This window comes from Cladophialophora psammophila (assembly GCF_000585535.1).
Source record: "Cladophialophora psammophila CBS 110553 chromosome Unknown aczJe-supercont1.2, whole genome shotgun sequence".
NCBI lineage: Eukaryota > Fungi > Ascomycota > Eurotiomycetes > Chaetothyriales > Herpotrichiellaceae > Cladophialophora > Cladophialophora psammophila.
This window is the reverse complement of record NW_006912923.1, coordinates 519,513-545,852: the sequence shown is the minus strand read 5'-3', so window position 1 is coordinate 545,852 and position 26,340 is coordinate 519,513. Positions and strand designations below refer to the sequence as shown.

The 26,340-nt window shown below is 52.5% G+C and overlaps 11 protein-coding genes across 11 annotated transcripts; 5 read left to right on the top strand and 6 right to left on the bottom strand.

The window, feature by feature from the left end:
• Positions 1–227: 227 nt before the first annotated feature.
• Positions 228–500, bottom strand: A1O5_01504 (uncharacterized protein; the record flags this gene model as incomplete). The annotated part of the gene is made up of 1 exon (XM_007742120.1): positions 228–500. The coding sequence occupies one exon, from the start codon at positions 498–500 to the stop codon at positions 228–230; it is 273 nt and encodes a 90-aa protein (XP_007740310.1).
• A 2,019-nt stretch (positions 501–2,519) lies between these two features.
• On the bottom strand, positions 2,520–5,687 carry A1O5_01503 (uncharacterized protein; the record flags this gene model as incomplete). Its single annotated transcript, XM_007742119.1, has 5 exons — positions 2,520–4,852; positions 4,903–4,993; positions 5,087–5,365; positions 5,414–5,506; positions 5,559–5,687. 5 exons carry the CDS (start codon positions 5,685–5,687, stop codon positions 2,520–2,522), a joined length of 2,925 nt encoding a protein of 974 aa, XP_007740309.1.
• A 454-nt stretch (positions 5,688–6,141) lies between these two features.
• A1O5_01502 (small nuclear ribonucleoprotein E) lies at positions 6,142–6,434 on the top strand (the record flags this gene model as incomplete). Its single annotated transcript, XM_007742118.1, has 2 exons — positions 6,142–6,282; positions 6,333–6,434. 2 exons carry the CDS (start codon positions 6,142–6,144, stop codon positions 6,432–6,434), a joined length of 243 nt encoding a protein of 80 aa, XP_007740308.1.
• A 207-nt stretch (positions 6,435–6,641) lies between these two features.
• Positions 6,642–7,434, bottom strand: A1O5_01501 (uncharacterized protein; the record flags this gene model as incomplete). Its single annotated transcript, XM_007742117.1, has 3 exons — positions 6,642–6,745; positions 6,805–7,299; positions 7,347–7,434. 3 exons carry the CDS (start codon positions 7,432–7,434, stop codon positions 6,642–6,644), a joined length of 687 nt encoding a protein of 228 aa, XP_007740307.1.
• A 538-nt stretch (positions 7,435–7,972) lies between these two features.
• On the top strand, positions 7,973–8,927 carry A1O5_01500 (uncharacterized protein; the record flags this gene model as incomplete). Its single annotated transcript, XM_007742116.1, has 3 exons — positions 7,973–8,098; positions 8,173–8,287; positions 8,404–8,927. The coding sequence occupies 3 exons, from the start codon at positions 7,973–7,975 to the stop codon at positions 8,925–8,927; spliced, it is 765 nt and encodes a 254-aa protein (XP_007740306.1).
• An 843-nt stretch (positions 8,928–9,770) lies between these two features.
• A1O5_01499 (uncharacterized protein) lies at positions 9,771–10,300 on the bottom strand (the record flags this gene model as incomplete). Its single annotated transcript, XM_007742115.1, has 3 exons — positions 9,771–9,839; positions 9,976–10,175; positions 10,252–10,300. The coding sequence occupies 3 exons, from the start codon at positions 10,298–10,300 to the stop codon at positions 9,771–9,773; spliced, it is 318 nt and encodes a 105-aa protein (XP_007740305.1).
• A 3,707-nt stretch (positions 10,301–14,007) lies between these two features.
• On the top strand, positions 14,008–17,430 carry A1O5_01498 (uncharacterized protein; the record flags this gene model as incomplete). Its single annotated transcript, XM_007742114.1, has 2 exons — positions 14,008–14,239; positions 14,291–17,430. The coding sequence occupies 2 exons, from the start codon at positions 14,008–14,010 to the stop codon at positions 17,428–17,430; spliced, it is 3,372 nt and encodes a 1,123-aa protein (XP_007740304.1).
• Positions 17,431–18,834: 1,404 nt separating this feature from the next.
• Positions 18,835–20,305, bottom strand: A1O5_01497 (uncharacterized protein; the record flags this gene model as incomplete). The annotated part of the gene is made up of 2 exons (XM_007742113.1): positions 18,835–19,366; positions 19,497–20,305. The coding sequence occupies 2 exons, from the start codon at positions 20,303–20,305 to the stop codon at positions 18,835–18,837; spliced, it is 1,341 nt and encodes a 446-aa protein (XP_007740303.1).
• A 933-nt stretch (positions 20,306–21,238) lies between these two features.
• Positions 21,239–21,862, bottom strand: A1O5_01496 (oligosaccharyl transferase complex subunit OST4; the record flags this gene model as incomplete). The annotated part of the gene is made up of 2 exons (XM_007742112.1): positions 21,239–21,493; positions 21,548–21,862. 2 exons carry the CDS (start codon positions 21,860–21,862, stop codon positions 21,239–21,241), a joined length of 570 nt encoding a protein of 189 aa, XP_007740302.1.
• Positions 21,863–22,818: 956 nt separating this feature from the next.
• A1O5_01495 (uncharacterized protein) lies at positions 22,819–25,284 on the top strand (the record flags this gene model as incomplete). The annotated part of the gene is made up of 7 exons (XM_007742111.1): positions 22,819–23,080; positions 23,139–23,268; positions 23,326–23,568; positions 23,627–24,086; positions 24,137–24,208; positions 24,263–24,629; positions 24,695–25,284. The coding sequence occupies 7 exons, from the start codon at positions 22,819–22,821 to the stop codon at positions 25,282–25,284; spliced, it is 2,124 nt and encodes a 707-aa protein (XP_007740301.1).
• A 528-nt stretch (positions 25,285–25,812) lies between these two features.
• Positions 25,813–26,205, top strand: A1O5_01494 (uncharacterized protein; the record flags this gene model as incomplete). Its single annotated transcript, XM_007742110.1, has 2 exons — positions 25,813–25,935; positions 26,014–26,205. The coding sequence occupies 2 exons, from the start codon at positions 25,813–25,815 to the stop codon at positions 26,203–26,205; spliced, it is 315 nt and encodes a 104-aa protein (XP_007740300.1).
• Positions 26,206–26,340: the final 135 nt, after the last annotated feature.

Sequence of the window (26,340 nt, the reverse complement as noted above, 5' to 3'; positions counted from 1 at the left end):
ACAGTCAGCCCACTCAGCCAGCCCGTGGCCTCGCACATATTATCCCAACCCTTCATCTCACTCAACGACGCCCTCGACTTCCTTACCAAATAACACACCAAACTTCCCATGCAACAAATCCAGCCTGTACATCTGCGCAGGCTAAACCAGCCACTTCTTCAACTCGTCAAGCCTGAGAAATTTCTTTCCGCCGGGGCCCACATCATGGTTGTGGGCGCCTTTCAGCATCAGGAGATGGCGAAGCTGGTCTTGGAGAAGCGGGTATCGAGCCAAGGATCCGTGCCGGGTTCCTGGTTGACGCCGTTGTTGATGTCTCGCAGGAAGGTTGCGATGTTGCCTTCGTGGGCTGGGACAGCCTCGAGAAGAATGAGGGAGGCTTCGCGGCCCGGTGTGGAGGTCTCGGAGCCGTGTACATCCTTGGGGGGTTTGGAAAGGGGGATCGAGAGGGGCGGACCAGGTTGAGTGGAGTTTGAGAAGGTGATGGACGTTTGGGCCGCCATTGTAGTCGAAGATGGTGGGCAAAAGTTTTCCTGTTTTGGGGCCGGGGGATGTGAATGGGGTCTGAAGCAGATGAGAGAGAAATAGAAAACTTGAGGGATCCTAACAGACTTTATAGGTCTCGATCATGTTCGGTGCTGCTGCTCTGCGCCCAATTTGGAGATGTCAACGGCTACACTGGCAGTTACGAACTTCCACCACTGCCCGAGGATATTGCGCTTCAGGCGACATTGAATCTTGCGCGAGAAAATGGCTGGCAACGTTGCTCCTCATGTCGACGACTGGTTGAACTGGATATAGGTTGCAATCACTTCACGTTTGTTTCCTGCTGTCCCATCCTCTATATGTCACTGACGCTTGTAGATGCCGCTGCGGTACCGAATTTTGCTACGTCTGCGGAGTACGTTGGAAGAACCGCGCATGTCCTAAATGGAACGAAAGATCGTCTTTTAGGCCGGGCAAATCAAGTCGTTCAGCGAGACATGCCTCAACTTCCAGCTGACAACGCAAATCGTATTGGCCGCGTGCAAGAAGCGGCCCAGGTACTCCGAGAGCGACATAATTGCGTACATCGTGGTTGGAGATATGTACCTGGTCCACACCTGTGCGAAGAGTGCTACTTCCACCTTCCACAATACATCTTTTGAGTGTCGGCATTGTCGGATTCGGGCTTGCAACAGGTGTAGGAGGAATCGATTGTAGCCTTTTCCAAAGATTTCTACCTCCCCACACGATAACGAAGTCACAGAGCGGGTTAGAGCCGTGAGGGAGCAGAAGGGAGTGGAGGGGAGCGCGAAAGAGAGGAAGGGAGGCGAAGAGAGCGGACGAGGGAGCGAAACGACTAAATAGTCGTTAGCGGGAGAGCAAAGCGGCGGGGGATAAGTTAGCGAAATAGTTATAGACGACGTCTATTCGGGGATTTTATATATATATATATATATATACATCCCTAGGTGTGTAGAGATCTATATAGATACGTACGAAGGTGTGTAGAGATCTATATAGATACGTACGAAGGTGTGTAGAGATCTATATAGATACGTACGAAGGTAGGGAAGTAGCGAGCTATTAAGTACGGAGGATGGATTTATGAATGTACACGGCCTTCTCGAACTCGTTCCTTACTAATCATTAAACTTCGGGGAAAGGATTTATTGCAGAGGGGTGGTGGTGATTAAGGAGCTGGGAGGGGTAGGACAGGATAGGATATGATATGTAGGATAGAAGAGGATGAGAATCAGAGATAAGGATCAATACATAGGTACATAATGGCTTCACATCAAGTTCTCTCTCCCTTTTTTCTTCGTTTTCGTTACGAGCTACTTCCTCTCCATGCCCTTTCCTTTCTCTCCTTCTGACTTTTTCCGATCGCCGTGGAGCACTCCTCGCCCTCCTTTGCCAACCCATCCCCCCTTTCCCCCTTTTTTTTCATCATCCCCTTCCGGCGTCTTGTCTAACTATCTACATGGCAAGGAAACCGTGACTCCCAACTGTTTGTAGCTGGGCTTTGGCTTGCTATGCTATATGGACTAAGCTAAGCTATGCTGGTGCTTGCTCGGCTCTATCGTCGTCCCAACCCTGATCGTGGCGCGCCTTATTGTCGCGTATGTCGGTGGTCCCCCCTTTTCCTGAGCAGACTCCTTGCGCTTTATGTACTCGCCTTCCGCCGGCCCCTGCTGGCTGAAGAGGGCGAACCGAACCTCACCACTAATATCCATACCAGCAGATGGGTGTCCTCATTGGTGAAAAGTCATGAGTACTGTCTAGATACGTACGCTTGGTTTCAGGTGGATTCATGTTGTATCGAATTGCATTGTTTTCGTATCAAGAGCAAAGAAATCTGGTATCAGTTGTAGATGTGGTTCCTGTTCCTGCCAGTCAAAGTCGCCTTGAAAGGAGTTACGCCCAAAGATGCTCGAGAAATGGCACCAACTCAATTCGATGTTCTGCACAGGGTGATTTAGTAAATATCCCATCGAGGGGGGTGCCATCGTCCATCAGCACGGCGTCCATCCGGTCGATCAGCCGCTGAACTTGAACCTTGCCGCTTCCAACCTCCCCAACCCTTCACGCGGCGCCACGATCCGTCGTCGATACGAATTCGTAAAGTCCTGGAGTAACACACGCACTTTTCGTGGTTCGTTTTGCTGTAGCTTGTCACTGATGCCTTTCATCAACTTATTCGCTTCCGCTGGCTTTAGTGTGCCTGCGGGTAAAGCTTGTAAAGTCCCTTGAACCCATTGAGCTGCCGCCTGCGGTGCCAAGCTGAACAGAGACAAGAGAACGCCAGAGGCATCTGGAAAGCAATCCTCGGGAAAGCTGAACATCATGCCGGTCAAGACTCGGTGCACCAGTTCCTGTCCTGTAGAACTCAGAACTTGCCTCACCGCTGCTTGGACTTCTGGTGGGTTCCCGGATGTTGGTTCGCCATTAGGTCCGTTGAAGTTGGAGATGGGTGGTTTCTCAAATCCAAAATCAAGGAAGTCTCTCAAGAAGTGCAATGTAGCTTGAATTGGTTCCACTGATTGCAGTGTGAGGGCCGTCAATGACGCGTTGACCATCGGCAAGGCAAGGTTCGAGGTAAGTGTTTTCCGGGGATAGAATCGAACCGCATCAGAAGCCAGGCGGAAGAAGTCCTCGATAACATCGGGGAGCTCGACGGGTTGTAGTTCTGCGAGGATTCTGAAAAAGACCGTGGCCTGCTGGGCAAAGAATCGATAGACGTTGTCGCTCGTCGCCTCGTCAACGAATTCCGCCCCGTACGAGAATTCTCGAATTACAGCGTCAGTTGCCCACAGGAAACAGCCTTGTCGTGATGCTTCAAAGCCCTCGGCGATACTAGTCGCAAGTGTGGGCAGAAGTGGAGCTGTTGCGGTCCGATAAGATATGACCATGGACCTCCAGCACTTGCAAACCCTCTCCAGGATTGGCATGGACCGGGTGAAGTGCTTTGCCATTTGTGAAAGAGCCGGGAGCACTTCTTGGCAATATTTGACTGCCGGATTCTCTTCAGATGGCGAAACGTAGGGCTGTACCCATTCGAAAAAGATTGTCATCAGCCCTAGGTAGTCAGCGACAGTCTTCTCGGCATTTTCATCCCTTGCTTGTGCAGCAAGTGCAACCACTCTCCTCATGACCGGATCACAGAACATCTTCATGGTTTCATAGATCTTGCTAACTGGTTGCACTGCGACAACCGCTGCAACCCCTTCAGTGACTTCTTCCTGGCTTGTCGATTTGAGCTTGTCGATAACGCTCTCATAGAAGTTATGGAGCTGCGGGACGTGATCGCCCAGCAACTTCTGGCAGTCAGTGCCCAAGAACTTGAAGGCTAATGCTGCCGCCTGCACAACTTCCTGGGAGCTGTGACTGAATCCGGAGATGACATAGTTAAGCTGTGCCTCGAGCGTTTCCGGATGTTGAGCAGTCCATTCAGTATAGCGAGCTAGGGCCATGATCGCTTGAAACTTCAGCTTCTCGTGATCTGGGACCGTGGTAAGTAAAGGAATGACCTGTGGAAGCACGGTGCTTTCCTCTGGGCTGACCATGCGACCCATTGCTCTGAGGCTGAAGAGTGGCGCTTCAAGTTCTTGCCAATGTGGTACAGTTGTGCCTGAAACCTGCGAGGCATATTTCTGTCCCCAGGTTTGTATCAGAGAGAAGGCCTTTGTCAAGCACTCTGTGACGCCAATGACTTCACAGCAGTCCTTCAGGACATCGCCCATGTTATGCCGAAAACTGCGGAATTTGTCCTCTGCTTCTCGATCCCCATCAAAGAGGTCCTTCTCATCGCCGTTTTCCGGCGTGGGAAACTCGAGATGTTTGATCATGACATCTACGAGTTTCGAGTAGAGATCCGCGAGGGCCGCTCGAGCGGGCATATATTTTTCGAGAGTCAGGGACTGCTTGAGTTCATACCAGAAAATAAACGTGACCGAAATAGCTTCTCGGTCCTTGTCACGTACGCAACATTCTAGGACACATTCGACGAGCTCACGGAAATCGTCCGGCATGCGTGCAATGAGTACAACCCATGCTTCACCGGCCTCCGCAAAAAGTCTTGTAATGCCTTTCATGAGGTCGTTGTCTTCCGTGGAAGCGGCTTCTGCGATCATGGGCCTCAGCTTGACAATCCTCGGATAGAGTATTCGAATAACGCTTTGTGATTCGTCGACATCTCGGGTGTCTCTGAACATGGTGCAAAGGCAATCAACTGCTGCTTCGAAGGAATCACTATCTTGGAGGGCGTCGATGATTTCATTCAAAAGAGGCGAGTTCACAATGTCGATTGTGGGGATTTCCCGAAGCCATGATGCGATACAGGAATACAGGTGAGGATTGTGAGCAGCTTGGGCTAAAGAACGATGTCAGCGGTTCCGATATGACGAGAGCACGGATCCTTACTTGATGATTGGGCATAAGAGACCAAAAGACTCAAGACCTGAGCGGAGTTGTCCTCTAGGAGTTCCTTGGTCCGATCGGCAAGTTCCTCTTCCTATATTGCAAAAATGCTGGATTAGACTGTGATCGGTTCCCAGGGTGGTGTTGCGGCAGAGTCGAGCATCAAACGCTGCGTGGTCGAACATACTGAGAGGTTGATCTTGCGGCCTTCTGTGACTTCTTCTGGTAAGATGCGCAGAAAATCGAGCAGACAGTCTCCGCCGTCACTACTGTTGCCAACAGCTGCTCCCACTGTTCTCAAGACGTCTTTCCATGATGTCAACTGAATTGCCAGGATCGCCAGGCATACGCATAATTGCGTCCGAATAGGTCGAGGACCCGAGATGTAGAGTTGAAGCAAAGAGAGGAGAGAGTCTCGGAGAGGTGTGAGGGCATCGGCTGGGAGCTGATGGAGGTCATAAGTGATCTGGGAAGGTCAGTGCGGGATTTTGCCAGACGGGCTGAGAGCACAGACTTTTCCCTTCAGTGTTGTTGCAGCAAATAGTCTGGCCTCTACCGGGGCAGACGAGTCTTGCAAGATTGCATGAGTGGTGTTCCATGCTTCCAACTGTTGCCAAATGAGTATGACTGTTCATGGACTCTGTAGGAATAGCACAAACCGATTTCTGAAACTTTTCAAGGAATTCATGGGCATTGGTTTTCTCTTCTTTGGCAGCACCGCTCTGCATGGTCGCCAGAGCCGAAAGCACTGGCGCATAGCCGCTCGCAGCGGTCGCCTTATCGGCCATAGCGTTTGAAGTAGATGAATGTGATGAAAATGAGGGGCAGCTTACAGGCGTCTCGGCCGGGCAGCGAAGGTGACAGTGCGGTTTTGGTCATTCGGCGAGAAAAAAGAATAAACGATGAAGGCAGAAGTGGTAGACCTAGAAGACAGGGGCCGCGGCAAAACTGTTGTGAAAGGAAAGACAGTGGCTGCGAATCCGCAGAGATCAGATGTTTTGGAAATGACCTCAGTTTTTGATTAGGTTGCGAGCCTCGCCTCCCGCTTCAGCCTTGCTCCGCATTTTCGATTTTCAGTCCTGCGCCAAAACTACTTCTTTGTCAAGGTCACGAAAGCTCTTCCACGAACACAGCTGATACCTGAACGCCTTGCATGCAAGACTGCTAGAATCTTATGAGCAAACGTTCCGCCCAAACAAATCCAGCCCAAAGCATACAGTTACGTCGCAAACTGTGCCCACAATGACTGGACGCGGCGGCGGTGGTGCCCGCAAAACTCTGCTTGCGCCCATCCATTTCATATTCAGTCTGTTGCAAAAGCGCTCCACGGTCTCCATTTGGCTCTACGAGAATTTGCACACGCGCATCGAGGGAAAGATCAGGGTGCGTGCCTTCACTGGGCTCGAGGAGCTGTGCGACTGACCGATGAGCAGGGTTTTGACGAATTCATGAACCTAGTAATTGATGATGCAGTTGAGGTACAACTAGCTACGAGAGATACCCCAGAAAAGAGGAGGCAGCTGGGTATGACTTGAATTGAGCTTCTCGAGCTAGGGCTGCGGCTGATAACTTCTAGGACAAATCCTATTGAAGGGCGACAATGTCTCGTTGATCCAGTCTCGGGACTAGAGTGAGCGAGACACTTTGCCTTATTCCAGTCATCCAACAAGCGCCATATTTACTGGGGCATCAAGTCGGACGAAATTCAAGTTGCGTTGGACAAGACGATGCCATGAGCGCATTCATTCGACATCAGCAACTACTATTTGATCAATTGTCCAGTCATGCTCGTCCGCAGGAATCGTCTCCCCCGGCAGCAGGACTTGTTGGCGAAGGGCGATCCCCACTGCAAGAGAGGGATTAGTTGCGAAGCCACTGGGAGATACTGAGTGGTCGGCCACTTACTCAAGAGGGGCATTGGCCGTCTACTTTGGCTCCTGGCGAGAGTGTCTTTATATTTGGAGAGGTAGCGGTCATAGAAACCTTTGCCATGGCCGAGGCGACGGTGGGATTGATCGAAAGCCACCGCTGGCATGAATACTAGATCCAGAGTTGGAGGATCTTGCTGGTCCTGCGAAGAGCGATTCAAGATGCCGATTCCACCAAGAGCATTTCTTCTTCTTTCAACTGAATCCCTGGAAAGCGATGGAATGCCCCAAGCATCTGGGCTTAACGAGTGAAAATCATCCTTATCCTGCAATTGCAACATGTCCATTACCTTTGACTTCGGGGCTTCGCCTGCATGAAGATATGGTACGAAGACCGACTTCCCGCTGTCCAAGGCATGCAGGACAATATCACGAGTCGACACCTCCCTGCCAGGCATCGACAAGAATATAGCCATTGATTTTGCACTTTGATAAGCTGGCATCTGCAGCACGTGCTCCGTGACGATGGCCGCTTTCATCATCAGCTAGGATCAATATCCGCAGTGCGACGCTCCCTACATTGTCTTTCAATTTCCTTCGAGTCAAGTTTCTTCAGCTCCTCTCCTACTCTCTTTCGCAATGCTGCCTTCTGATCCTTCAGAGCCATGGTTGTCATTGTCCGCAGAGCTCGAACCGACGACCACGATTTCATTGAGCAACGTCCCCAGAGTGACTGCTGCATTCGTGCATCACGACCTTCTAGATTGATTTCGTCACCGGCGCTTCGTAGCCTTAAGCGAAGGTAGTATGATCGATGGCAAAAGCAGCAGTGCTTGATGGATGGAAAGCCGAGTTACTGTGATACATAGGTAGATCAGCGAGCGGAAGAACTATTTTTGAGACGATGGTTCTGACAAGCGGCACCAGCCTCAAACCAAGCTCCAGTCCGCATGCAAATCCACACTCCGAGACCCCTGCACATGCGCCTCAGCCTCCGCGTCAACATCCCCCCAAGGTGAGCAGCGAGCCAGCCTCAAGGGTGAGAAATCCCAGATTGGAGTCAGACAGATTGAATCAACGACCAACGACTGCAGACGTCCGTCCTCTCTCTCCTTAGTACTTGTCTGCGGAACACACGACCATCCCTTCCCGTGCCACCTCGATATCCTCGACACACTCACACAATCTCGCAAGACAATGCCACAATGATCACCTCGATACAAACGGTCGTAACTCTCTCGCTTGGCCTGGCGGGCCTTGTGAGAGCGCAGTTTGATGCTGCGCTCGTGGGCACATGGACGACCAAGTCCAAAAAGGTCGTCACTGGTCCGGTAAGGGTTGTCTCCATTGTCTACATGTGTAGTCGCCAACTCTTCTGATTCGAATTTCTAACCTGGATTTCTAGGGCTTCTATGATCCTGTCGCAGACAAGTTAATCGAGCCCGACCTGGCGGGAATTTCCTACTCCTTCACTAGCGACGGATACTATGAAGAGGCATACTATCGGGCTGTCTCAAATCGTATGCATTGCCCCCGTATCCTTTCGCATGGAAGATGCCCTAGCTGGAATCTCAAGGCCCTGACCCCTGGTACATAAGAGAGCAAGCAAAAGGCCATGCTAACACATTTCTCATAGCAACAACTCCCCAATGCCCATCCTCCATAATGCAATGGCAGCACGGCACCTACTCTTTACCGGGCAACGGCTCCATCGTCCTCACTCCCTTCGGCGTCGACGGCCGCCAGCTCACATCCGCCCCCTGTTCCTACGACAACGCCATCTACATCCGTTACGAACAAGCCGAGCTCTTCAAATCCTACCAGGTCCTCACCGACGCCTTCCACAACGTGCCCAGATTGAATCTATACAAGTTCGACGGCAGCCCCATGCAGCCCATGTATCTGATGTACAGCCCGCCCCAGATGCTCCCGACGCAGACACTCAATCCCACGAGTGCACCGAGTTCGACGGGGAAATCGCGGGTCAAGCGGACGGACGGAGGAGACGGCGAGCAGGAAGTGCTCCAGCCGTTGAACGGGGACTCGAAAATCATCCAGCAACAACCTGGCGACATCTACAATGCTGATCGATGGTGGTGGGCTGGAGTTGGATTGACGGCTCTGGGGACGGTGATGTACATGCTACCAACATCACTGTAAGGGAGGAGAGACTCCTAGCAAAGAACAAGAGGAGGGCTCAGAAAGAGTCTTTGTCTGGCGTCGTTGAGAATTTTCCGAGGAGCACGGGCATCAATGGGGATAATGGTATTTCCAATATAAGCGTCAAACAAAGGATTGTGAAATAAGGCGAGCATTTCGAACAGGTGCTGGAGGAGTTCTTGTGTGGTATTCTGCCTTGAAAAGAAAAAGCCATGGGTAAAGTGATCACGAAAATGCAGGGTGAATTCGGTCAGGAGAGATGGGCGACTGTTTAGATCAATGATTGAAATTATTAAATCCTCTTTGAGTCGGAGGCCATCATCAGGTAGTTTTGGAATGAAAGGCCGTAACAATTTGACTCCCTAGTCGGTGGTGAAGAGGTTCACTCCAGCGGGACTTCCTGTTGAAAGCGGCCCGCTCGATCTCGAAATCAATTGCGCAAAATCCTTCTGATCAATGAATGTAGCGGCAGGAACCCTCCATTTCCCTACCTACGACTCACTTCTCCCCCTGCTCTCTCGAGGAGATGGTCGGTGTTTGAGCTCACGCGAGACGAACAAAGCAGACGCTTCAGGTTAATTGAGAATTACTCCGGGTTTCGACAACTCTTGTTTGTTCGGGGTCGATATGATGCGGCCATTGACTTTCCTGTACATATGGAAGACGCAGAATCAGAATGATGTCCGCAAAGAGAATATGAGTGAAGGATGTGATAATCAATTCCAACAATACATTGATTCCATTTGCCCCCTTTTTTGGATTTTGAGACGATATCGAATTTGTAGCCTACTCCCCTAGGAATCAATGGGACAATTTGCGAGGTGTATCAGAGGGAACTTTGATCTATGCATTTCGACCATCTACTTTCCTCAATTTCAGTGCATCAATGTCAACGCCTTTCAGTGTGCGCACCTGGAATCAGAAATGTTAGCTTGATGACGCGTTATGACTAATAAGTGACAACAAGAGTAGAGGAGACGTGAGAAATTGGTTGAAGGTCACTAAAATAGGTGGAACAAAGTCAAGGATTGAGGACTGAAGTACTTACATTCAACGCCCGGTTATCAGCAAAAAAGTTGGGATCGGTGCTCTTCCCGCCAATGCTTGTCCCGCAAGTCGAGCAGAAGGAATGTGCTATTCTCTCTTTGCCGAAGGTGTAAGTGGTCAGTTCGTCAAAACCACTGATCCAGGTGATGTTGGACTCCAAAGGGTAAACCATGAGATATCCGTTGATGGCACAAATAGAGCCTGCACGCGAATGAATCAACCTAATCTGCTAGGAACAGGCCTTTGAAGCCGGATCCGCAACGCGTAAAAGACTTACAATTGCAGCTGGTCACCGGACCATCCTCCACAGGAGGGGAGAGCTTCATGGTGAATCTGGTACCGATCAGTATGCTGGCGCCGCCTTGAAACTGGATTCACCTGCACACCTGACTCTACCGCAATGGCACGATCCTTCATAAGTCTTCGATTTTGGCTTCGGAGTTGGGCTGGTCGGGCTGTTTATGTCGGACATCTTGCCTTGATTGCGTTCGAATTCACCTTGCGTTGCTTGGAGAGGGTTAGCCCGCTTGAGAATGTTTTGCGATGCTGCGTTCGATGACAGGACTCGAGCCTGCACATTGCACTGGACAAAATGCTTCAACGAGACTCACATAGGACCTGCTGTCGCGTGCTTTTGATGCTGATGAACCCTTTTCGGACACCGGCGTTCAACAACGTGCAGGTCGGGCAACGGACAAAGATTAGTCCGAGGTGTGTGGGAGCCCAAGGAGCCCGCTTAGTCCACGTGCGGAATTGGACGGTGAATTTTGAAGAGATTCCGACTTGAGATGGCCACTCAGCGAGCGAGAAAATCTGTTGGAAGTGAAGCTGGTCTTATCAGAGACGTCGATGGGAACAGGTGGGAGTTAGGGTGACAAACAGCTGGATGGACGGCCGTGTGAATGGTTGAGACAAGTTGCATTAGCATCTTCACCTCCCCATTGCCATGATTGGAGGAGAAGTGGGCGGAGGAGCTGGTGGTCGAAGAAAGAGGGGGATGAAACTGACGGACACACCAGGCCTTCCCAGAACATCACTTCAGGCAAGGGTCTGGAAATGGTGGAAAAGATCTTCCTCAGACTAAGCAGTGACAGCCGACGGGTTGCATGAAACTGTTTAGCCTCACTCACCCTTGGCGGTGGTCTGCTGCCATGGTTATGCTATCTGTCTGGTCCTTTCGTCTGATCCACGTTGCAGCTGGCTCGTTGTTTATGGGGCCCATGTTTTCCCATCATGACGCAGCCTGTCCCTCTCCAGGAGCACAGAGCTCATGAACAGTGGACCCGACGGGGGTGATATCTGGGGTTTGTACCCGTTTTCCGTGGCCTTAGGAGACGAAACTTGAGATGTCGACGGTCTATCTTCGGAACAGTCACACTCTGGTCGGTTGAGCAAGATTGCCCCCAGCAGGAAGGCAGAGTAGCAGATTTGTTCGCCCAAGTACTAGTTGGGCAAGTAGAAGTTAAAGATATACGTTTCTCGTTGGATCGACAAATGGTGTGGCTAGATTACTATACCTGGCTGATCAATATCGAGATTCGAGAATGTAAAGTGCTGCGCGAGCCATTAAATCCTGGATTTTCGACAGACGGTGTCATTACTACCCCAGTAGTTTCCCGTGAGTAAGCGAAGTCCCCGTGTTACCCCCGAGGAGTTCTGCTGCCTGATGCATTGTACCTCGTAAAAGCTGGGGAACATCGAGCCTCTCGATTACCAAAATTTTACCATGCGCTGTCCTCGGATCAAGCCGACAGGATGACTGCGGGCGGTTACACGAGATAGTGGTGCGTGGCACAAGGCATGCGCGATGATGTGATTCGGGCCGGGGCTTTCCTGGTGAGAAATCGCGGTTAAATAGGGTGCGGAGAAGGGGGGAGGACGTTGTCAAGAGGTCCCAGGTGGTTGGCTCTCTCCTCGAAGACACTTGGGTGTCCCATTTAGCGTTGATGCCTTGCCTGCAAGGGTCAAGGCAGAGCGAAAGCGTGGGGAATGTCAAGTATCAGGCAGCCTCCTCAATCCGCCGACGATGAGCAACAGATGATCACCCAACGTGTCCCAGATGACGACTTTTTTATAAATCCTATTCCTCGAACCGGAAGGCCTGGCTTGGTCAGGAGAGGGCGCGCCGAACGGGAACGGAATCCCTGGTGCAAGGTGCAGGGTGGGATGTTGGCCGTCGTGATTTCGGTGAGTGACTGCGATGACACGACGGCGATGACTGTGACGACCTGCGCTTTGCGACGGAGTCGGGACGAAGAGGAGGAGGGCTATCGTTGGGAGATGTCTGCATCTTACGTTAACGAATTCGAAAACGCAAGTCTTGTAGAGTAAGAATTGGGCGGTTTCTCGACAGGGCTTATCCCCCTCACCACTTGAGAGAAGAAATTGGGCGCCCGGGCGTAAGCTGTTTCTGACTTGGGGGTGAGCCGCCTCATGGAGCAAGCTGATCTGCACGCCAATTTGTGGAGAGTGGACAGAGGGGGGCGCCAGAAGGCCGCCTAGGCTGTGTTCTAAGATGAAAAGATGGAAGCGAGAAGGGAAAAGCGGTGGTCAAGCGGTGGTTAAGCAGTGGTTAAGGCAGCCCTCCGCAAGCGGTTTGGGCAAAGGGCAGAGGTGGGTGGTGGTGGTGGTGATGGCAGCAAATGATCAATGTACTGTATTGCTGGGGGCCCCAGTCACTGGCACCCAGAGATGCCAATGGTCTCTTGTGTTAAGTAGGCCTACCGAGTACTAGCCCGCCGCTCTGCCCGCCGCCATGCCCGCTGCCCGCTCTGCCCGCAAGCCTCTACCCGTTCTCGCCGTTCCGAGCTCGTACCTAGTCCGTGCGAGTTCTTACCAGGTAGTCGAGTTGATGGCCCACCAGCCCACCAGCCCACCAGCCCACCAGCGCTGGAGGGAGGGCAGCCCACATCATGCCTAGCGCCATCGCCATCGCACCACTCACCACACTGTGAAAATTCCTCTTGACTGTCTCGCTCGTCACCAGTTCGCACGAACCACCAGAAAGCACCCAATTCCCCCTCCTCCTCTCTTTTGACCGCAAAACCTCGCTCTGGTGCCTCCCATCGTACTTTATCCTCTCCACGCCGCACATCCACACTCATCCCGCGTCCTCTGCATCACCCCAACCTTGCCCAACCTTGCCCAACCTCCATCCCCCGTCCTCGTGCCTCTGACTGGCTTCTGCACTCCGCTCTGCGCGACTGGGCTTGCCATTGCCTGATCCATATCTAGCCTAGATACTCCGCCATGCCATTGTCGACGGCACTACAGCCAGCGACAAGCATAACTGCAACCTAGACCCCAACAATCACCCCGGTACCGCCTCCTTACAGAAGCAACGAAGATCCGCTGCGTTCGAAGACCCTTCCTTCGTATTGCTCTCCAGCACTCTAGATTGTGTCTGGACGCCCACGCAGCATCACGCCCAGGCCTTGTTCTCGCCTGTCCACTTTTCTTCGCCACGGGCCATGAGGAGCAGCAAAAGCAATAAGCCCTCCGCTCATTTCTCACGAGCCTTACTCCCCGAGGTCACCTGAACAACGTTCATTCTGCGCGACCTGGTACCTGCATTCGAAGGAAAACTCGCTCGTGCCATTTTTGCATCCCACAATCCGTTGCGATTCTTTCTCCCACAGACGCCATCTAGCCCATCTTAGTCCCGCGCAGAAGCCTCCTTTGACTGTCTATCGAAGCATTGGGTTCAATCCGAGGGGGAAAAACACACGAGCACGAGCACTTGAGAGAGTCGCGACCGCCCTCGGCAAGTCTACAAGGGGGAAGACAGGTACCACCTGCACCGAATCAGTTATACCTCCCCCCTCCCCCACCGACTCCATCGCAACAACAGTCCAGTGGTAGGAATCAAGGGGCTGTCCGGCGCCTCCCTCGTCGACTTCCAGTGTGAGTCTTGGCTGTGCAGACCGTGGGCATTCCGATCATGCTGCATAACCCGTGATACTCCTTGCCTGAATCACCGCCTGGACCAGTGTCAGGCTCTCAGGCTTACTGTGACAACCGGCCGTTACGCACCATGGCAGAGCTAGACTCTGTCGAACAGAGGGAGCAGGAATCGCTCGTCCAGAACGGCTCCTCCGACGATGTCCAGGTCCCGAATGGCCACGCAGAAAACGTCGGCGGACTACCGCCGAAAAAGAGGAGGAGAGTTGCAAAGCCGAATCCAGACAAGAAATTCGAGTGTAAACACGAAGGATGCGGTAAAAGCTATTCTCGTGCTGAGCATCTTTATAGACATCAGCTAAACCGTAAGTCATTCTTACCCAGTTCCTTCTGCCTCCTCTAATTCTCCTTTCAAGATACACCGAAAACCATCTATCGGTGCGACTATCCCGATTGCAGTAGGTATTTCGTACGACAAGATCTTTGCATTCGACATCGGGAACGACATACAACCCATGGCTCCCAACTCCACAAGCGGGATACTTTTGCGCAATCCACCTCTAACAACCAGATTACGCCCGCAATACCACCCCAGCACCACCTCGGTCAACCTCAAGCTTATCCAATGTCCGCCCCCAACGTCAAGAGTGCTCAGGAAGGCCAGCATCTCGGTCCGCCCTCGGGCCACCCTGTGGATGGTGGCCACTACGGACAACAGTCCCACCCAGCCAACAATACTGTCTCTCCATCGACAGCGTCCACTGAACCGAGATTTCATCCTCCAACGCCGCAGAACGTCGCTGCCAGGCCAGAACCCCCTTTACATCGCACCGGCAGCCTTGGCAGCAATCCGATGAGTCCACCCCAAAAACAGGAGCACGCAACCTGGACTTCAGTTGTCCGAAGACAAAGTTTCAACAATGCGGATCAGAGGCGGGACCAGGGGCCTTATGCGTCGATGCAGGCAAGAGACAGGAACTCGGGACAACATGTCCCACAGTCTCCTATTCGGCAGTTCTCCGGAACCTCTGTAACACCTCTCCAACCGATGAGATCACACTCTGACAGTACTATCGACAGGAGTATGTTGAATAATGGTTATATGCAGTCCGTTGACATGGCCTCCGCTGTTGCCTATTCTTCTGCAGGCTATCCAGCTGCCGGTGTGTCTCGAACGGCAGACGCTGCGTTTGCCGCTGCGGTCTCGCATGGACTGACGAGGAATGACCCATTCCCATACTCCCTGCTCAATACTAGCATGTCGAACGTAGACATCAATACCGGTTTTGGTTTTCCGGTCTTCGGTGGTGACGAGTTTACTCAGACGCCTTTTACAGTAGCCGATGATTTTACGCAATGGCTCTTCAACGATGCCCGATCTGGCTCCAATGATTTCTCACCGCCAAACTACGTCCCTGGCTACAGCGGCCACGAGCAGCAGCAAGTCCAGGGTCCTTATTTCTCCCAGAGCCCTTCGTCGTCTGGCAACAACTACTCCACAAGCGCCCCCTTGCATCATCCTATGAGTGTTACCAGTATTCTCGATTCGACTGTCACTAGCCAGTATATAATGTCCGAATCTAAACGCCACGAGCTCCTCGATCTGATGCAAACTCAATTTGTTGAACGTCCCCACGACGCGGTGAAAAAGCGAAAGGACTCTGTGTTCGAAGGTGACCTTGACAACGATGGTCATATCTTGAGTTTGAGAATGATGCACACTTATATTGGTTCATATTGGTATCACCAACATGCGCAGTTGCCCATCTTACACAAGCCCACTTTTTCTGCCGATCGGACTCCCAACCTCCTCCTCCTTATGGTCATTGCAATCGGGGCTGCAACTTTGGACAAAGCTTACGGCACGACTTTGACGGATTCTGCAGCCGAGTTTGCGAACTTCGTTGTCTGGCATCTACGCTGGGAAATTGTCCGAGATGTCGATTTCAGACCCCCCGCAAAACTCTGGGTCTTCCAAACCCTCCTACTTATTGAGGTATACGAGAAGATGTATGCAACCCGGGCGCTGCATGAGAGGGCGCATATTCACCACGACTCGACCCTGACCCTTATGCGCCGTGGCAGCTCCCTCCTAGGTCGTTCAGCATCAGATTCCCCGCCCAGTTTACGAGGGGAGCAAGACAATGGGAGGATATCGGTACCATTTTCCGGAGCGGAAGCCTCAAAGTCGGAAGACTCATGGCATCGATGGATCACCACTGAAGCAACGCGTCGTGCCGCGTTTGGAGCATTTGTGCTTGATTCCATCCATGCAACGATGTTTGGTCATGCTGCAAAAATGGTTGCACATGAGATGCGGCTACCGTTACCATGTGATGAAGGTCTGTGGTCAGCTGTCTCTCCTTCCGAGGCCGCTCGAGTTCAATCCTCGCTGCAGACCAACGGAATCAAGCCAATCATGTTTGTTGAGGGTCTAAAGAGAACGCTAAATGGGCAGAGGGTGCGCACAAATTCCTTCGGCCGTACCATCATTATGGCGGGTTTACTATCGGTCTCCTGGCATATGACTCAAAGGGACTTGCAAATCTCTTCCCTCGGGCCACGAACAGCAAACTCCTTTGGAGGCCCAGACAAATGGAAAGGAGTCTTGTTGCGTGCCTTTGACAACTGGAAGCGAGATTTCGACGAAGCTTTGGCAGAGGCCACACCGGCCCCGTCCTCCCCGCTGCGAACTCCGGTGGCACCCCTCCACCCGATCTTGCGCCCTGTCGATGATGAAAATATCTTCGAATCACGAACAGTTCTGCACCATCTTGCTCACATTGCTGCTCATGTCGATGTTGTCGACTGCCAAGTCTTCGCGGGCGCCAACAGACTCCTTGGACGCTCAATAACCCCAAAGGATTACAGTGTGGTACGTGAGAAGATTGAGCGGTGGGCTACAAAAGCGTCGGCAAGGGATGCAGCATTTTACGCCCTCAAATTTATTGTTCAGGTTCTCATTCCACCAGACGGTGATGGACTGGATGGGATTAGCGGTCGCTTGTACGGTCACGCCAGCCCTATCCTTCCTCAAGCATTCGAACACAACCAGTACATTGCTCGTGACGATTTTCTGTTGAACCGCCCCTGGGTGCTGTACATATCAGCACTCGTCGTGTGGTGCTATGGTTTTGCGCTCGAGGGCCCCATCAAGCCCTCCCCAACCGATGCAGAATTCGAGACCTATGAGCAAAAAGAGCGCGACATGCGGCAGTATCTGGAGAGAGTCGCCGGAGTCCGGGCTCCCGATGACCTTGAAAACGTGAAAGGCAAGAATCGATGCCTAGGGTTGCTCATGATTTTGAAGGAGTCCTTCGAGAGCACAAGATGGGAGCTTACTCATGAAGCTGCGGGCTTGCTGGGTAATGCCTGTTCCAAACTTCGAGGCATTGATGAAGACAAAATCGTGGGCCCCGGTAGTTTGGCAAGAGACGATCCCAGTTTGACGTCAAACGGCTATTTCTATGGAAACTCCAACGGTCACGCTCACTCTAGCCTGCATCGTGAAAACAGTCGAGAGCATATAACTGTCGCCAACGCTGCCAAGATTTAGGTTACGAAGATGACAGCTGCGGCATATGCCGGCCTCTTTACTCCATCTCTCGACAGCAACCCCCGGTCCTGATTTTAATGGTTATAGAATCTGAGCAACACGGGAGCAGGCGGCCCAGCCTATGAAAGCAGCCCCACACGAGACCAGGTATCGATTTTTGGGTTCACTATACCGACCACGGAATGAAACCGCTCCCGAGAGAGTAACGACCTTTCTTGATGTTATAATTGCATGCTACTGTCGAGTTCGAAGATCTTCAGTATAGGTTCCGTGGGTTTGCTCTTTTCCTTCTTTTGTGTTAAAGCAGGCGGCTATCTGATACCCCATCTGTTGTGACTTTAGTCACGTCATGTTTATAGCATAGTTTTGTTACGATTGTTGTCACGTATTTCACAAAGATTGCAGCATAACCCCTCTCAATATATCACCGAAGGGTCGGCGAGATGGCACACGGCATTCGGAATGGGGCGATTCTTGCCACTTGGGCATCAATTCCAGGTTAGGCATTTACGCATACATGTTTGCTTTTTCTTGTTCAGCGCTGCATGGACATGGTGCATGGAAGTTGCTTTTGCGACTCGCAAGGGTATGCAGATGGAGACCGTGCAAACTGTGGAGTCAGGGCACATTTCCAATGCGAAATGACTTCTCAGTATGCGTACATCTCATGCGAAGGCTGGGCTGGTCAAGAGTTGGCAAGCTGGATTGACGGAATGGCCCATTCCTCGTCCTGGGCGCGATCATTGATCCGGGGTTTTCCTTCGACGTGGGATGGTGCATCGGAGCTGTCTGTCTCTACCAATTGAGTATACACAACGGCGGTCCGTCATTTCTTTCAGCTGTGGCTGTCTGTCTTTACCGAACAGGGCACATTTACTGCCTTCTCTGATGATGGCAATCCATATATTTGTTCAACCTCTACATGCATGGACGGGAAGGATGCAACATCTCGCTGGGCACAATGTCTGAAGTGATGGACTGGCATGTAACACAAATACCAGTCTCCTCTCACGACACCTTTCGCCGGCATTGAATTCATGCGCAAATTTGCAGGGGTTACTCGCTGTCATTATATATCGCATCTTATTGGAACAAGAGGGAAAGGAGGACATGGAAGGGAGGACGAAAATATGCTTTACGAAGGATGGACGAATGGACGAATGGACGGAGGGATGGATAAGAGCCAACATATCTGGATCGGGAATTTGACAAAATCAAATGGCACGCCACAGTGGGGAGAAAATGTGCGGATGGACGGTTGACGAGGTTGAAATTGTGGGTGGGAACAGAGAAATGAACAATAGCTGTCGCGGAACATGGACCTTCGATCTGCATCCTCCAAACCTTTTCCAGATATCCTAGTCGATATAATACACATCATGTACACATGCCACGCCACAGCCTCTATCCTGTCTTCCTCCTTCTCCAGCTGGAATGCCCCATGGGATCCTTCATTATCCTGTCCCACTCCATCGCCGCCTCGGCGTCAGGCCCGTACTTCAACCTCGCGGCTTCGGCGGCCAACTTTGCGTACTTCTTCGCGCCCCTCGCGCTGCCCACGGCATTGTACGTGAGGGCAGCGTGTCCGTAGGCGTCGTCCAAGAAGGCGTCGAGGCCTTCTTGTCTGTACAGACCCACCAGCATCTCGGCCTTCTTGACGCTGGCGGTCGAGTTAGACCCCCACTGCGACAGCGCCCACTGCAGCGCGATGATGTCCTCGGTCGCCTTGTCCGCGTCCTCGAGCGTCCTGTCGCCGCTGTGCGTGCAGCGCGCGCACGTGCACGTGAACTGAAATGTTGACTGCAGATACGCTTGCCGGTCCGCGTGCAGCCGCAGCGGCGGCGCGTAGGAGATCGTCACTTCTTCGCCTCTGGCGATCGGGCGCACCGCGTGGACGAAGTGCGTGAGCAGCCCTGGAGAGAGGAAGTATTGTGCGCTTGAAAAGGAGAGAAGGTTAGTTTGCGCGTGTCAATAGCAAGAATTTGAGGGAGGGGAGTATGATGGGTTTGGAGTGGGGATGTGATGTGATGGAAATGGGAAAGAAAAGGTAAAGAGGGCAAACATACTTTGGCGCACAAGCGTGGTTCATCCTCGACGCTTCCGGGAACACAGCCAGATGCATCTGCCCTCCGATCTGCATCTCGAACGCATTCGCCTTCACCACGTCCTGGACCACGACGCTTGGCTCGCCGTAGATCTTCGCGAGGCCGAGATAGACGTCCCGGCTGGCCGCAGGGAGCTGGTCGAGAGCTACCCGGAGGAATCTCTCGCGCTCGGGCGTGGAGAGGACGTTCTCCATGTGCGCTAGCAGATACGGCGTGTAGGCCGTGATGAGGTCGCCTCGCTGCAAACTCCGCGAAGCCAGCATGCCCACCCCTTTGCCCGGGATTGGGGCCGTGTACCATGGCATGTTGTCCACATTGCCGCTGCCCGGGTTGATGCCGCGGGACGAAAGCGCAGAGGGATCCTGAAAGGGCAAAAGAGAGGCGAATTCCTGGGCGATTTGCGGCGTCGTGAATATGGATATACCTCGGCCATTGCTGAAAGTCGTGTCTGTGTAGACGCACAGCTGGTCTCCTAGCTCATCCAGGTAGTCGGTACAGACTGGTTTGTAGGACCAAGGAGAATGATCTGTTGTCGTGGTCCGTTGATCATGGGAAGAAGTGGCATCACCTCCCTCGATGGCGAGTTCCGCTTGATCTGATCCGCTGAGAAATTCATCACCGTAGGTTCCGCTCCCAGCCTCGACGGCAATATCGCTGTCAAAAATTGAGCTTTTTTCCAATGACAGCGGCGCCTCCTGTGCGCTCGCGGCGGGAACGATAGGTTTCAGAAAGGATAGAATCGTTAATAAGGAGACCAGCTCGGTTTTCATCTTGGCACAATAAAGCAGGACTAAGAATTAAACAAAGATGAATACAGAGTACGTATTATACAGAAGAGAGATGAATTCACACAAGAGCAAGAGGCTCCTGTTGGTGGTAGTCAGCTATTCAAAGAGAGCCATCTTGGAACATGAAACACTGTGCCCTGAAGAGTGTTTCAGGTTGGATCAATCCCCTTTACTTTGTACTCTACGCTCAAATGGCGCCCGACTGGGACAAGGCGACGACGGCGTTTTCTCATCGTCAAGTTCGTAAAGTATGGAGCAGGAAACATTGCTTGGGGTCAACCCAACACTCTAGGCACTTTGGTCGAAGGATGAAGTTGAGGTGATGTTACATAGATGATCTGACACGAGATAAGGACGTCAGGAGGGTGATCAGGGTGGTGACGGAAATGATGATGAAATGACAAAATGACGGGCACATAAGAAGGCAGCGAATGATTTGCCCGCGTGCATGAGGATTATGTTTTGGCGTGAGGCTCTTTGCGGACGCATTAGGATTGCATTGAGATAACGCTCCTGAGGGCATCGCCTACCCAGTTAGAAGGCTAGGCAAGAGTCAAATCCTCCTTTGGCCCTTCTTATGATACATATCTATTGCGTGTACACACTGCATGTTTTTTCGTCCAGGCTTGTCCCGTACTGGCAGACTTTGTGCCTCTGGCCAATAGATTCGGTCACCGGTCGAAATGCATCCTCCGTGCCGAATGTGCCTGTTGAACAATCGGCAGGACAGAGGCGTGGCGGTCGTCCTTAGCCACCGAAGGAAGCTCTCGATGCGTCCACATGAAGATAGTTATTGGCCTTCCATCCGACCACAGGCAGGCACCACGGATGACTGCAGGCGAAGCACGCGTAACCATGACAGATTGGCAACAGCTTCAGGCGCTCTTCCCCCAGGTCGTGTGGTGGGCTTCTCTTCTAGTTGATGAAGTTAACACAGAATCCATGTAATATTAAACTCCCGAAGACAAAATCAGCAAACGCTCTTTCCGAACTGATTTTCTTGTCTTCGACCAATTCACCGGTCACAGCTTCGACTGTCTTGGTCGTCGACTTTTTCGCTGTCGTGGATGCACCTGCTGGTGGTCGTTCGGAGGTTTGCATTCGTAATGAAGCGGTAAGAACAAACTGGCCAACTGCGGCAGAGAAGCCAGAGAGGAAGGCGTTAAAGGGCTGTATTTGCAGGATGAATTAGCACAAGCTGGCAATTGAATCGGAGAGACATACGTAGTTGCCAGCTAGCACACAGTAGAGGAACTGTAGACCGCCAACGACGACTAGCCAGGCCATGAAGACATCCAACAGCATAGTTCGAGAAGGGGTGTCTTGTAGATATTTGTTCCAGACATGGATTATGATCTCTTGTGGCGATGAACGAGGGGACAATGTGCTTGCCTGTACAGGCTTTGTGGGCGGTGCTGGACTGGAGGTGATGGAACCTGAGGGTTTAATCGTATGTGTTGTTGCAGCAGGAGGTTTGGCGGCGGCGACAGGAGCGGGTGTTTTCGTGGCTGCAGACTGGGCCGCAGGCCTCTTCGCCATTGCGAGGACTGTCGGTGAAGCTGGACTGATTCGATCGAGGGTGTTTGGCGGTCTCGGGGTTCAACATAGGACTCATTCCAAGCAATTGAAGCCAACGTGGCCGGGCGACAGCAAGACCCTGCTCGATCGGGCCAGCGGAAGATGCCGCCCTATCTACAGCCTCGGGCTTTGTACGGAGCAGAGCCCCTGCCAGCCTCGCTTCAGACGTGTGTGCAGGCTTGGCAGCTTCAGACGGCGTGAGCTTAACTGCTTTTGACTTTCTCAACCCCTTTCTTTTTGATCGTTTGATGTCAAGTCCGTCTGCGCTTCCACCCCGATATCACCAGCTCAGTGGTGTCTGTGCACTGCTCACTCCACTCACTCGACCCCAGTCCATACCACCCATTCCCCTCCTGCAGTGGGTGCCTTTGACCCTCCGTCCCTCAGATCATCAGACCCTTCGGACCACTCGCATGGCATCCTGGAGATCGTCCAACCCCCTGATACCAGAATTCAGCACCAGTGTTATCAATTCGCTTTTTCAATAGTCCACTCCCTTGCCAGTGAACCGGGAGAAAATGGCGGCTGGCAGCTCGAGAGTCAGAGATCAACCGTTCGGCAAAACATGAACATGCTCAAAGGTGGCGGCACTATGCTCCACACCGCCTGGCACACCTCGCCAACTTGACTTGACTCGGTATGGAGCACGTGTACACGGTCCCCGGTTGGTGCTAGGTAAGTCTAGTTTTGTATACATAATTTAAAAAGAGTGGGCTGGAGCGCTGGGCGATCAAGCGCTGCCAGCCTGCCATTACGCGTTGGTTAGTCCGTAGCTTCTCCGGAAATCTAGGTATATCCCATGGTCAAGTCAATGCTAACCCAGGCCTGTTTAGCCTCCCTCAATATGCTGTTGCATTTATCTCTTCGTCTGCCCTGCGCGTCTCTTCGCACTCCACGCAATTCATGCAGGTCACAGCATGCGATGCTCTTTGTCTGTCGTTCTGGCCGTTGGCGCCGGGTTAGTGGCCGCCGCTCCCCATGCGCATGAATCAAGGGAAACACATCTTCGTACACGCAATATCATCGATAGCACGACTATCGCGGGCTCATACGACTTCGTCATTGTCGGCGGAGGTTTGGCTGGTCTCGTGCTCGGCGCACGCCTCTCAGAAGATGCGAACCATACGGTCCTTGTCCTCGAGGCTGGTGGTAATGGAGACGAGTATCGAGAACGAATAGGTGCGGAACTGGGTTCTAGCAATTCACAAAATTTCTCGAGGGTCTAACCAATCGACAGACACTCCGGCATATGCATATTATGAATCGCTCTGGCCGACGGAGCTGAATTGGGCCTTCACAACAACTCCTCAACCCAATGCGAATAACAGCGTGTGCCCGTGGCCTCGTGGCAAAGTTCTTGGAGGTTCGTTTCCTCTTTGTCTATGTGCCCCGATGAGGTATTGACACATAATGCTCATAGGTAGCTCGGCCATCAACGGAATGTACCTGAATCGGCCGGGCGAAATCGAAGTTAATGCATGGCAAGATATGCTCGGGGACATGGACGGCGCAGAAAACTGGTCTTGGGAGTCCATGTACGCCGCGATGAAGAAGAGCGAGACATTCAGTCCTCCTGTCGACTCTTCAATTCAACAAGAGGCTGCCATCACTTACAATCCTGCAAGCCACGGCAGCCAAGGGCCAATCCACATGTCTTACCCCGGCTTGTATGTTTTTTTTTTTTGCATTTCGGCAGATGGATTATCACGCTGACAACGTATCCAGTACTCTACCTCTAGTTGGCGCCTGGTCCAGTGCTGCGATCAACGCCGGTGTAGATAACACGCAAGACGCCTATGGTGGTGAGAACTGGGGAGCGTACGTTGCAACGTCAGCTATCAACCCAGCCAACTGGACGCGTTCCTACAGCCGCTCTGGGTACCTTGATCCGCTGCCACCACGTCGTAACTACGGTGTGGTTGCCAACGCACAGGTTACGCGCATCCTCTTCAACAATACCTCTGGAGGAAATCTAACAGCATACGCTGTCGAGTACGCGCTGAACGGAGGTGATGCCAAGCTGACAGTGGGAGTGAATAAGGAGGTCATTCTTGCTGCTGGCACTGTTGGCAGCCCGACCGTTTTGCTCTACAGTGGCGTCGGTCCTAAGGACGTCCTGGATGCGGCAGGAGTTGAAGTTCTATCCGACCTTCCTGGCGTTGGTCAGCATCTCCAGGATCACATAGTCAGTTGCTCTTTGCAGGCGTCACAAGCACCCTTTACTAACGAGAATAGAGTGTCACGGTAACGTGGAGTAGCGACGCGGAGACGGCAGGCACTATCTATAATGATAACAGCAGCGAAAAGGTAAGTGCAACGTGTTCCTGGGGGGGCTTCAGCTCAGTTCCTGACTTATCACAGAACGATCCTGCCTTCTTGTCATATGTTAACAGCGCGACTGCCTACGTGAATTCCTCTTTACTGTTTGGCAACGGAGTCAGCGGCCTTCAAAGCAACATCTTGGGCGAAATCGACCAGTACATACCGAACACGAGTTCAGATACTGGTGTCATTTCCGGCTACAAGGCAATCTATGGCACAACGGCGAACACCATTCTCACCAGCCCGATCGGACTGATAGAGCTTGTAATTGGACTGAGCACTGACGGTGCTATTCAAATCGGCGCCAATCTCCAACATCCCTTCAGTCACGGTCAGATCTCCATCAACTCCTCGAATCCTCTAGACTATCCGGTTATCAATCCAAATTATCTGAATCATCCAGCTGGTATGTGTTTACGGCTTGTGCGCCCAAATAATACTGGGTGCCTGAAACTGACAAGTCATATACAGACGTCGAGATTCTCCGCGAAGGCGTTAAGCTCGCCCGCCGCCTGGGCGAAACCGAGCCCTTAGCCAGCGCCATGATAAAAGAGACATGGCCTGGATCAGACGTCCAAACTGACCAGGAATGGGAAGACTGGCTCCGCGGAGAAGTTTTTACAGAGTTCCACCCATCCTCCACCTGCGCGATGCTCCCTCTTGAACAGGGCGGTGTGGTCGACGCAAACCTCCGCGTCTATGGGCTTTCCAACGTCCGTGTCGCTGACGCCAGCGTACCGCCCATGTCATTCTCCGCGCATCTCATGAGCTCTACCTATGGGCTGGCCGAACAGGCAAGCACCATTATCCGCGGATTCTACAATCAACCCCCTCCGTCGACAAAACATCACAACTCAACGACAAATAGCACTAGCTCAAGCAACGGTCGAAGTTCAGGAAACGGCAATGGCACAGCCATCCTGAACACCACGAACGTCCCTCCCACGATAAATGACACCAGTTCGACCAGCACGAACAGCAACGCTGCGTCTTCTTTGAATTGCTGGCCACTCTTGATGACGGTGGCATTCCTGTACTTGACTTCCAGACTTCTGCTTTGATGACCCAGATCTACGGAGTATATATGCATATAGACAGGTGTTCACGAGAGGTCCAGGAATAGCCTTGATTTAATTATAATCGTTAATATTCAAGTTCGTTTCCCAATAGAGAGGTCTTTGGACTTGCACATATGTCCCAAAACGAAAGGCTCGGAGCGCAATAACGAGGCTGTTATTATTCAGTGGAGAGAGAGAGAGAGAGAGAGAGGGCTCCATCGGGCTCGGAGTCGGAAGGCGGAATGCATCAGCTCCGAGAAGTTGTGGTAGCCTTTGTGGTGCGACAGCGTAAACATCACCAGATGACAATTGACGTCGGCCGACCTGAGTACCTGTCTCCCTGTCTCCTACGTTGTCGTTTCCCAGTCCTCCGTATGGTGTAGATTGAATCTTTGGTATTCAGACAGACTCAGCACAGCCGGCGAACGCGAAACAGTTCAGAAGCCTCCAAACATGGTCCAGAGCCCCCCCCCCCCCCCCCCAAAAAACTAGGTCTCCGAAAGAAAAAACTAACAATTGTCAATCCGCGCGATGCAGGCCTTGGAACTCCCAGCATACATCCTTTCAGCGCTCACCTCCATTGGCGGCATCACCGGCTACGTGCGCACAGGCAGCGTGCCTAGCATCACCGCAGGCCTGACGGTCGGAATCCTGGTATGACACTCCCTCCCAGCCCCCATGTCCTCCGTGTACAGCCCTCGACTAACAATGCCACCCCCTCCCCTCCTGCAGTACGGTCTCGGCGGCTTCCGCATCTCGAGAAAACAGCCATACGGCGTCGAGCTCGCGCTGCTGGCCTCGGTGGTGCTTGCGGGCAGCAGCATCCCGCGCGCCATCAGGACGGGCAAGCCCCTCCCCGCAGGCCTCGGCGTGTTGGCGGCCACGGGCCTCGTCATTTACGGCAGGGCTTTTTTGGCAAAGTAGAGCTAGGTGATGTCTCTCTTTGTGGGGGGGAGGGAGAGAGAAAGAGGAAGGGAAAGCATCCCGTGGGAAGATACGGGGGAGTGGAAGTGTGAGGCCCGGAAGGAATGAAGGTAGGGGGAGATGAGGCAAGAGGAA